Below are 11,347 nucleotides of genomic sequence, written 5' to 3'. Positions count from 1 at the left end.
AACAAGCTTATCAACACCAAAAAGGCATTTTTTTCCATATTAGCATAAAGTTGCTCTTTTCGAAGAGTTTGTAGCACGGTGCGAAGGTGGGTGACATGCTCTTTGAGAGATTTACTAAAAACGAGGATATCATCAAAGTAGACAACAACAAATTCACCAATGTAAGGGCGAAACACATAATGCATAAGACGCATGAAGGTGTCGGGTGCTTCCGATAAACCCATAGGCATGACTAACCACTCATATAGACCAAACTTTGTTTTGAAGGCAGTTTTCCATTCATCACCCTCTTGTATGCGGATTTGATAGTAACCACTTTTAAGATCAATTTTGGAAAAGATAGTGGCACCGCAAAGTTCATCAAGCATATCATCAAGGCGTGGAATGGGGTACCTATAACGAACGGTGATAGCATTGATAGGTCTACAATCGGAACACATGCGGAAGCTACCGTCTCGTTTTGGCACAAGAATGACCGGTACGGCACAAGGACTCAAACTTTCACGCACATGACCATGGTCTATGAGATGCTTTACTTGCCTTTGTATTTCTTTGGTTTCTTCGGGGTTGACGCGGTAGGGAGCTTTGTTTGGAAGCGGCGCTCCGGGGATGAGATCAATTCGGTGCTCAATGCCTCGTAGTGGAGGTAGACCCGGAGGTAGCTCATCGGGGAAACATCTTGGAATTCCTGCAATAAAGAAGATAACACTAGAGGAAGATTGTGAGAGTTGTTGGTTTTTGGTGCCTTGTCCTTGCACAATAGGACATAGTGTAGGACACTTGATGGGTTCTCACACACTTCTCTCATCTCACGTTTGGTGGCAAAGAGAACTAAGGTTTTCTTGTCGCTCATCGTGGAGGCACTCAATTTGGGCTTGTGGCGCTCACTCTCTTTTTGGTGGTTCGCTCTCTCACTATTCTCTCCACGATGGGTGTTTTGCTTGTCGGCGAGCACTTGGCTTGGAGACATAGGACGTAGCACAAACTCTTTCCCTTTCATCTTGAAGCTATAGTGATTTGTACGCCCATTGTGAATGACACGTCGGTCAAATTGCCATGGCCGTCCAAGAAGGAGGTGGCACACGGTCATCGGAAGGACATCACACTCCAAAGTGTCTTCATAGGCGCCGATCTTGAAAGAGACTTGTACTCTATGCTCGACTTGGATGGTGCCGGTGTCGCTTAGCCATTAAACCTTGTAGGGGTGAGGGTGCTTCATCTTGACCAATTGAAGTTTGGAGCATAGTTCTTCACTTGCTAAGTTATGGCAACTACCTCCATCGATGATGACCTTGACGGACCGTCCATTGATGCCGGCCTTTGTGTGGAAGATATGGCATCTTTGATCTTTGTCTTGTTGATGTTGAAGAGTCAAGACCTTGGAGACAACAAGAGCGGGACTTGAGTCTTCGTCACAAAAGATGTGATCATCTTCTTCTTCATTGTTCACTTGTCGGTGCATGGCCACTTGCTCAAGGGCTTCCATTTCTCCTTCTCTCATGGAGTCATAGGTTCCGTCGTCGTTGAGGATCATGGTGCGCTTGTTTGTGCACTCGAGGGACTTGTGGCCTCGGCCTCCGCATGTGAAACATTTGATGGAACTTGTCTTTATGGTCTCATCGGTTGGAGTAGATGATGATGAAGCTTTCGGCTTGAAGTTGCTTGTAGTAGGAGGACGACTTGAGCTTGTCGAAGCTTTCTTGTAACTTGACTTGTCGCCGTTGCTTGTAGTGGGAGTCGTCGAAGCTTGATTGTTGGAGAGGTCATGGGACTTGGATGAGAACTTGGCATATTTGAAGTCGTCTTGGACTTGCCGTTCCGCTTTCGTAGCTTGATGCACTAGCTCGATGAGGTTCGAGTATGGTTGGAAGTCGGCAATCTTCTTGATAGGGTGATTGAGTCCATTCAAGAAACGCGCCATAGTTTGCTCATCATCTTCTTTGACATTGGCTCGTATCATGGCAATCTCCATTTCCTTGTAGTATTCTTCAACGCTCTTGGTTCCCTGCTTGAGTTGTTGGAGTTTCTTGAAGAGGTCGCGGTTGTAGTAGTTTGGCACGAATCGTGCTCTCATGACATCCTTCATTTGTGCCCAAGTGGTGATGGGTGGTTCACCTCTTGCCGCTTGGCGCTCAATGACTTGTTCCCACCAAATGAGGACGTAGTCTTGGAATTCGAGGGATGCCATTGCGATCTTCTTCTCTTCTTCGTAGTTGTGCAAGCGGAAGATTTTGTCAACCTTCAATGCCCATGATATGTATTCTTCGGGGTCATTGCTTCCGGTAAACTTGGGCATGGTGAACTTTAGCTTGCCATATCGTTGCTCTTCATTGTGTTGGGGTCGGGGATGATGACGCCCATGTCGGTGAGGATTGACAATCTCATGTTGCTCTTGGCGAGGAGGGTTGTCTTCCTCGTGTTGCTCTTGGCGAGGAGAGTTGTCGACCTCATGTTGCTCTTGGCGAGGAGGGGGTCCATTGTTTTCGTGCTCTCGATGGACTTGACGTTCTTGTCTTGCTTGAGTAGGAGCTTGTCTATCTTGACGAGGAGCTTGTCAATGCACACGTGCTTGGTAAATCCTTTCTTGAGCTTCGTCACAAAGTGCTTCTTGATGTAGTCGAGCTTGTCGGCCTCGATTGGCTATGGCACGACTTGAATCTTGAAGGGCACGTTGCGCCTCAAGTGCTTGAGCTTCACGTATTTGTTGTTCTTGACGTTGCGCCTCGGCGTCTTGTGCATCATGATGTTGTCGCGCTCGCTCCTCTTGTTCTTGTTGTTGTTGGCGTTGCCGTTCTTGTGCTTGTGCGAAAGCAGCTTGGTTTTGACGATGTCGATGCTCTTGAGAGTCGGTGTCGTGTAGAGGATTGCGGTTAGCTTGACGGTCTTGACGCGCAGCACGACGAAGAGTGTTCGATGTCGGTGTACTTGAACCGGAGAGGGTGTCTTCGGAGTGACGACTTGAGCGGCTCCGTCTTGACGAGGACGAAGTTGTAGATGAGCGGACCATCATGGTTCGGATATCTTCTTTGAGGGAACTCATGGATGTGTCGAAGTAGTCTCTTGTACGTTGCTCGGATTGTCGTAGGTCGGTGGCGAGATTGTCGATGCGGTCGCCCAAAGCAAGTTGTTCTTGATGCAAAGCCCGATGTGCACCAAATAGTTGGGTCTTGGTGACGTAGGATGACATGTCGTCATCTTGTTCTAAGAAGAGTGGGTTGGTAGAAGTACTTGGCATATCCATCATTCCAAACAAAGATATGTGAGTGGGAGAAAGAGAAGAATCAATACCAAATGTACCTTGACCGATGTTGAAAATGGATCAAAGATCACTCCAATGTGTAGCAAGGAAATAGCACAATTGGTACCAATTCTTGTCGGTTCTCACACCTACACAAGTAAAAGCTTATGGTGGAGCTTGGTTAGGATGGTGGCACAAAATTTTTGATGCAATTGTAAGTGAGACTCAATAATGTTGGAAAAGATTCGCGACTTGTAAATGCAACAAGTAGACCAATAGCTAGATATGGTACACGGAAACACACACGCAAATAGATAAGTGGGGTTGGGCAACCAAGGATGAGCCAAAATCTGGAATCCACCAAGATGCTCTTGTTGCACAACACTAGAGAGACGCTAGCACGATTGCACAATAGGCGGATACGAACTTGTGCACAACCTATTAAGCAAAAATGCAACGACTTCTATCCCAAGTATGCTATATGTATGATATTTGTATGCTTTTGATCCAAGATGATCGAGTATGACAATCTTAATGTTGTATGATGCTATGGTTCTTGCTTATAAGCTCTTTGCTTATCTTTCCCTTTTGCTTAAAAGCTTGTTTGGCTCTTTGTTGTTTGAGCTCTTTTCTCATGCAATGCTTCACGAACCAAGATAGCAATTGTGTATGCGAAGACAACTTTGTGACACAAGAGATGATACCAAGATATGTAACACGATGATGATATGTATGCTATGGGAAGTATGATCACTAATGTGCACAAGTCACGTTGCCGGCAATACTCAAAGGCTAGTCTCGATGGGTAAGCTACGCAAAAGTAAGGCCATGGGGTTATCAATGCAAATGCAAGAGAGTATGATGATATCACGATACCAAGATGATAGCAAGTGAAAGTGATACCAAAGTGATGTAGCCGTTCGTAGTAGTCCTTGGCAAAGATGAGCGGTGGTGATGTTGATGCCGAACCGTACCTAGATAGCCGAAACACAATAGGACACGGAAACCACAACTCAAATTCTCAAAGCAAAACGGGTCAAAATTGTCAGAGTTGGTAGCGGGAAAGGCTATAGTGGTGCTATGCGGAAGTGGTGGTGGTATGTGGAAGTGTATGTGGGCTCCGGAACAAAGTTGGACGAAAGTTAGGCGGTAAACGGAGTGGAGGATGGAAATTTTGCTGTCAGAGGCCGGATGTCCGGGCTGATGGCCGGATGTCCGGGGCAGGCCGGATGTCCGGGCTGTCGGGCCGGATGTCCGGGCTCGGGATCCGTGGACGAACTCGAAGAACACCGCGTGGAGAGGTCAAATCCGGGGCAAAATTCAGGAGATTTTGTGGATGGAATTTGGGGAAAAGATGGGGGAAAAGCTAGATCTACCTGCAACACACGAAATCCGTGGATCAAATCCAACAAACTTCATCACACCAACAAATCACAAAAAAAAAATTGGGGCAATTTTCGGATTAGGACGAAAAACAACAAAATCAAGCTAGAAAACAAAGAGAGGGGGCTCCGAAATCATGATCAACGTGGCTCATGATACCAAGATGATGTAGGGTGGAACCCTAGATGGCCGATCTTTCACGAAAGGAGCGGATCCCTACGAAGAACGTGATGAACACGAGGGAAACACGAGAGAAAACACGAGAGAATCACTCAACCAACAAGAATAGATCGCACATGCGCTAGATCGATGAACACAAAGGTAAGATACAAGATCCAAATCCAACAAAGGACGATACAAGAGGTAACCAGTTCTTCTCCGAAAGGAGGTCTTGATGGGGGCCACCCAAGAGGGGGTCTTGAATCCAAGGTGATCTTCTCCGAAGAGGGGCCGCAGTCTCTCTCGAGGAGGAGATCCGTAATGGATGAGCAAAGCTCTATCTCACATATGAGCTAATCCTTTGCTAACTCTAGAAAGAGGAAGGGGATGGAGTATATATAGTCTAGGGGGCTAAGAGGTACATGGGCTTCGGCCCTTTACTGTGCGCAGACAGACGGAGCCGGATGTTCGGGCGTCGGGCCGGATGTCCGGGGCTTCAGGAGGGGCCGGATGTCCGGGCTGGGGGGCGGATGTCCGGGCTGGCGGTGCAAACTTCTGTAGTCTCTGGATAGGCGGGGTCGGGTGTCCGGCGAAGGGGCCGGATTTCCGGGCTTTCGGTAGGAGCCGGATGTCCGGGGCATGGGGCCGGATGTTTGGGCCCTGTAGCACTTCGATGGCTGGGTTGCTGCTGTTGTTGGCATCCTCAGGGGCCGGATGTCCGGGGCCTGGAAGATGAACTTGCCCGTTTCCGTTGGTTCTCTTCATCCATGGACTTGGCGGCTTGTCCGTCTTCACGTGCATCTTCATGAGGGTCCTCTTGACACCTGATCATGCATAGCATATCGGCCTTAGGTAGTAGCCATGTCTCGAGTGGATCATATATGATATCACTAAGGAAGGAAGTCACCTTGTTCTTGAGAGCTCTAGCTCGTGCTCGTGTCATGGGTCCTCTTGGCTCTTGATGAGACGATGATAAGTCCATGGAGATGATCGTAGGATGCTCCGCATCACCCGTGCTCCCTCAGAGCGTCTCCCACGTACTAAACCTTCCCTCCTGAGTTCAGCTCAGCGTGTATGTAGCATCTGTAACAACCCGTGCGTGTAGGAAAAATTGCTCATAATTTGCAGTGGAGCAACGGAGAGTTAAAAAGAATAACAGTATGCCGTCTCAAAAGGAAAACCAGTCTGGTCAATGGCACAATGAACAGACACATGATGCTGCCTCAGGTTTGGAGGTTTCGGTTGCCGCGACAACAATCCCTCCACAATTCAGTTTTAATTTCTCCATACACAAAAAACAGAATTCATTATTGATACCACATAAGAATAAGATTATGTTCTGTCCACCATATAAACTCCGGTGTATGTTCATTTGAAACTTCAGGCATATATACCCCAGAAAAACGTTCGGCGCAACCTGAAGCTTGTTGCCCTGTAAAACTTCTCTCTAAAATGCGGTCTATCTACACATCAAGGATCAGCTTCCTGAACTTCTCCATGTGCTCCGCCTGCAACGAGATGGCGATGGAGAGGCTGCCGTCCTTGGTCGCGCTCGGGAGGACGAACGCCAGCCCCTCGTACGCGATGCCGCCAGGGCCCATGAACACCGGCCGCCCCCAGCCGAAATCGGCGTCGTGGATCGGCAGGCGCACCCAGCTGGTGAGGCCGAGGTTGGGGCACCGGAAAGTGTGCGCTCCACGGACCAATGCTGACAGGTCCGGCTGCATCTCCAGGTAGTCCAGGGCTGATTGGCAGTAGTCGCTGGTCATCCTGTCTAGCGCTCCCTGGATGACCGCTGCTCCTTCTGCCAGCCCGCTCGTCACCTTGCCTGCCTCGGCGAGCGGGGTGGCAGTGAAGATGACATTCCCAAAGTAACCTTCCGGCAGCGGGGGCTGCAGCCGTTGTCGCCCATCGGTGGCACAATACAGCTTGGTGGGTTGCTCAGGAGACAGGTTGCGCGCAATGGAGACGCAGCGCCAGACGTGTGCAGCTAGAACTGCATACGTGCTGAACCGTGGAGCGCCTTCACCTGTGGGGAGCTGCGAGCGCAGGCGACCAAGCTCCGAGCGGGTGAGCTTGAAGATGTCCACAGCAGTGGGACGCGGCGTTGGCTTGCCACTGAGAGCCTGAGGCACGGACGACAGCATGGCTGGGGCAGGCTGATACTCAATATGTGGGTAAGATGGAGTCGGTGGATCACGAGCACGGACAAGAGTGCGGTCGATGAAGGGCATGACAGCAATTTTAGCTCCACGGCAGAGGTCAGACCAGGAGTTGATGAAATGCAAGCCAGACATGCCGTCAGCAACATGGTGTTGCATGCCGACACCAAGGGAGACGCCACCACACTTGAAGTAGGTCACCTGGAGTAAAATCAAATTCAAGGGGAGTTAGCCTCTTATATGTTCCATAACTTTCTTTACTATAAGTTGGTGAGCAGAATGCATATTCCTGCTGCAGCCATCCTATCAATCAATAGATGGCTGAGGCAAGAAGCTAAGACAAATATATGAAACAGGATACAAATGAATCAGAAAGCTCCTTCAACTATAGCCCATCGGCAGGATTAACCTGGATATTTGAAATGAACTACTACATGAAATAATTTAACTTCTAACATCCAGTAGGATATAGTTGTTTATCTGAACTAGCACTTTGACTCCAAAGAGTTAAAAGTATGACCCACTGTACTGTCTCAGTTAGTTTAGGTGAGACAGAAAATCAAACATTACATATCAACCGATAGATAGTGAATCACTGCGAATAACGTGAGTTTGTCCACTATATGATCAGCTACCCAATGAGGTTATCAACATGAAAACAATTGCATTGCATCTTCCCCACAAAAAAGAAAAGAAACAATTGCATCTGACAACCAATGCAACTCCTAACGTCTAAAGTAAACTATGCAATATCAGGTATAAGAACATGGTATAGTGGGTGTGAAGAGAGGTCATAAAAACCTGAAAAGCAATAGGCTCATGGCAAACTTCAGACGGTGATTGCAAAGTTCCAACTAGGCACCCGTTGTGTAACCCAAATCTGACAATTGATATAAATCGCTCTACAGTTGGGTACAGGGATCGCTATATTACAGGTTCAAGTTTCAGCAGGATATTCTGCATCCAAACGTGTTACTAAAGAACAATACAAGATTGTAGCTTCATTGGGATAAATTGTAACACCCCAGCCACTCCTGGGCTGGCAGTAGTTACTCCTGGCTACTCTCTAGGCTCATAATGCACCTTGCTGGAATGGGTAGTACTGTCACCCTTTTAAGATAGGAATGTCACACAAACGCAATCAAGTAAGAACCAACAGCCTCTTTTCATATGAAGTTGGAAGTGGGCAAACTAACAACACCAACCTTAAGTACTTGGTGTTGGTGCAAGCTTTGTTATTAGCTCAACAATAAAACTGAGGTTAGTATGTAAGGTAGCTTTCTCCATATATTTACTGACTATTAAAACCATAGACCTGTAATTAATTATTCTTTCGCGTATAAGAGTCAAAAACACGGAAATGGTTCAGCTTGGATTGAAGAGAATTGTCGCAGTTTAATTTACTCAAGAAGTCAAGATGATATTTATCCTCTGTTATATACTTATTGTTTAGTTATATTATATACATTCGTTACTCCTTTTGAGATGGAAAATCCTCTAGTTCATTTGTTCTTGATTCCCCAATTCTTTAAAAGCTCGCTTTAAAAAGATTTCCAGTTAGATTATCTCAATTTATTAGAACTTTTGTTGTATAAGCCTTGCCTTCGCATAAACAACATGATAAACATGTAGTTGGCATACACGCAACAATGCTAAAAGTCAACCTGCCACCTAATTATTTATGCATATATAATTTCTAAAATTTGGAAGAAACTGGATGTGCAAACAGTAGTAGGTTATTATAAATAAAATAGAGGTTATCACATGGAACATGCTCCAGTCAGGCAATCATTTTCGTAGCGACAAGTTGCGTGCCTCCAAAGCAATAATATTCTGTATGATACACATTGTTGCCAACAAGCAATGAATAAAGAAATTGTAAGCTCAGCACAAACTAGGATTCTGTAACATGGCCAGCTGTGGTTCAGTTTTGTGTCTGTACTGTACCATGTGAACAGTTTCAGTTCGAAAGAAAATGGCTAGCCTGTTCAGCAATTATTAGGATATTTAATTCTGAAGATAAAGGGTTAGTGGCTTATAACTCTCAAGTTCGCTCCCCGTTGTTTCATAGGATCTGAAAGTCAATGGTTGCTACTATCACTTTCACTGCGCACTACTATGTCCTTTCGCACAGTCAAATTAGGCAACATGGTGATGATAACCTTGCCAATCCCAGTCTACTATTCTGGCATGAAATGGCACGTGACAAAGATCACTAGAAGGTGGACCCATGACCTGAATTGTGTCTCCAATCTCCATCAAAGGAATGACTCAGAAGGTTCAACAGGCCAGAGGGTCCAGTACAGGATGGTCCAACCCTAACATTTGGGCATGTCAATATCACCTTCAATAAGTCTATTCTGTCTAAATCTGGGACAGATGGTTAACAGTTATTAGGAACTTAAAGAGTTTGACCCGTCAACCTGAAATGAGTCATAAGGCCTAGTAGTATCCAATACTAATACAGACAAAAAATAAGCCAAACTCACAATATGCATTGCATAACTTTAGCAGCGTGCCAATTACTTCAGATATCAAAGAGCAGCTCTACTGTTAATTTCTTGAGTTGGCAGGACTTTGTTTTCATGAAATGTATAAAGTCTTGGACTAAGCATAAACACCCAGCCTAAAATAGACCCCACTCACAAGAGCAGGACAAAAACTGGCCGGATGCAAGCTGCAACTATAGAGACGTACAGTTAATAAAGGCCAAGCTAGAACAGAATAAGGTGGTCCGCTTCCCACAATAAACAGGTAATCAAATCAACACATCCTAGAACATGATAAGCTGGCCCGCTTCTACACACCAGGAACGGGATAAGCTCCTCAGATTGAAGAACTGACGATCAAGTCAACACATCCAAACAAGGGTCAAAAGTATGAGGTATCCAATCAGGAAGCAGAGGTCATGGTTGGCTAAAATTGGAGCCAGTAAAGCAGTGCCGCGTTCCTCGTCTACACTGGTGACTGGTCCCTTACGTTTCCGCCACGAGCGTAATTGTAACTGGTAGTAATAGTAGTACGAGACAGAAATTGTGGTCACCTGAAGCACGAGGAGCGGGAAGGAGGATATGTCGTCGGAGTAGTCGACGGCGGGGATGAGGCGCTTGAGGTCCATGGTGGGCGCGAAGTCGCCGTAGTCGTCGACGGCGGCGCCGGGCGCGTCGGCCTCGACGAAGAGCACCCCCTCCCCGCTGCAGTCGATCTCGACCCTGCCGTCCTCGTCCCGCGCGAGGCGGCCGGCCATGGGGTAGAAGGGCACGAGCGCGTCGGCCAGCGCGAGGCGCATCCGGTCGGCGTCGAAGAAGCCGTCGGCCCCCGCCTCGGGGCAGCGGTAGAAGTAAACGCTGGGCGTGTGGAAGCGCGGGACCACGAGGTCGAGGTTGGAGTTCCACAGCCGCTCCCGCGGCCTCTCCACCGCCGGCCGCACCATCGTGGACCGCCTCACCGTGATCGCCATCTGCCGCCGCATTCCAGGGGACAGACAGCCCGTCAGCGAAACGGAAGAGGGGAAAACGCAGCCGACGAGAAAATAATAGAGGCGCGGCGGGGAGGAAACGGATAGGAGACCGACCTTGGAGAAGACGGATGGACGGACGGCGGCGTGGTGGATCAGATCTGCGGCGGCGTCGGCGGCGCGGCAGAGCCGACGGGATAGTTGGGTGGTAGCAGCAGCTCTTGGTGGAGAGCAGCTGGTGGGCGAGTGGGGGGGCGGAGGTGGTTATATAGGGCGGGCGAGCGGGTGGTCGGGCGGAGCGGCGGGGTTCCTGTGATTGCGCTGCCTTGGGTGCTCTGCGGCGATGGGTGGGGAGTTGGTGGGATGGGGACGGGGAAGCGATGGTGACGGACGGCAAAGAGGAGGGGAGTGTTTGGCAGATGGGCACGGCTCACCGCCCCGCCCCGCCTGACATTGGGCGCGTTCCCAGGTTCCGGCTGCGCGTCGTAGTGCGGGGGCGGTACGGCGGAGCGGCGGGCCGGACAGACATTCGCTGTCGACCGTCGTGCGTATCGCCAGGCAGGCAGAGGCCCCTAGGTCGGATGAATGTATGGAATGGTTTACACACATGTTTTACGGCTTGATGTGGCAAAAGGGGTATGGACACCTTTGGCTGCTTCACACATGTTACCACTTACCACTCCGGGTCGCAGCTCACGCAACGCAACCGTGGCACACCGCACCTGCTTTTTTCCCTTTCCTGTGACAACAACTACAGTAATAAACTATTTCGTATCAACGAGAAAGGTTAGATGGTAAATAGTTCTGCCACATGTAGCGTGTAATGGGCACGATCGATCACAATTGTGGTTGCAACAACCGGCAAAGAGAATGTGGTTACAACTTACGTACAACTCATCATCTGCCCTTCTTTAAAGGGTTCCTTTGCTTCACAGGAGTATTATCGAA

The 11,347-nt window shown here is 48.3% G+C and overlaps 1 protein-coding gene across 1 annotated transcript; it reads right to left on the bottom strand.

Annotated features, from left to right (window-relative positions):
- Nucleotides 1–6,067: 6,067 nt before the first annotated feature.
- LOC123053797 (hydroxycinnamoyltransferase 1) lies at nucleotides 6,068–10,836 on the bottom strand. The gene is made up of 3 exons (XM_044477345.1): nucleotides 10,517–10,836; nucleotides 9,986–10,402; nucleotides 6,068–7,143 (listed from the first exon to the last, which is right to left on the bottom strand). Exons 2-3 carry the CDS (start codon nucleotides 10,400–10,402, stop codon nucleotides 6,244–6,246), a joined length of 1,317 nt encoding a protein of 438 aa, XP_044333280.1. The 5' UTR covers nucleotides 10,517–10,836; the 3' UTR covers nucleotides 6,068–6,243.
- Between the last annotated feature and the right edge of the window lie 511 nt (nucleotides 10,837–11,347).

Source organism: Triticum aestivum, chromosome 2D, assembly GCF_018294505.1.
Source record: "Triticum aestivum cultivar Chinese Spring chromosome 2D, IWGSC CS RefSeq v2.1, whole genome shotgun sequence".
Taxonomy (NCBI): Eukaryota; Viridiplantae; Streptophyta; class Magnoliopsida; order Poales; family Poaceae; genus Triticum; species Triticum aestivum.
Note: the sequence above shows the minus strand (reverse complement) of the source record. Positions and strands in the feature narration are given on the sequence as shown.

Bases quoted from the DNA above. Each gene is read 5' to 3' on its own strand.
- LOC123053797 (XM_044477345.1), bottom strand. From the start codon at position 10,402: ATGGCGATCACGGTGAGGCGGTCCACGATGGTGCGGCCGGCGGTGGAG. The intron at 7,144-9,985 runs GTGACCACAATT...ATTTTACTCCAG, and splicing joins TCCCGCTCCTCGTGCTTCAG to GTGACCTACTTCAAGTGTGG.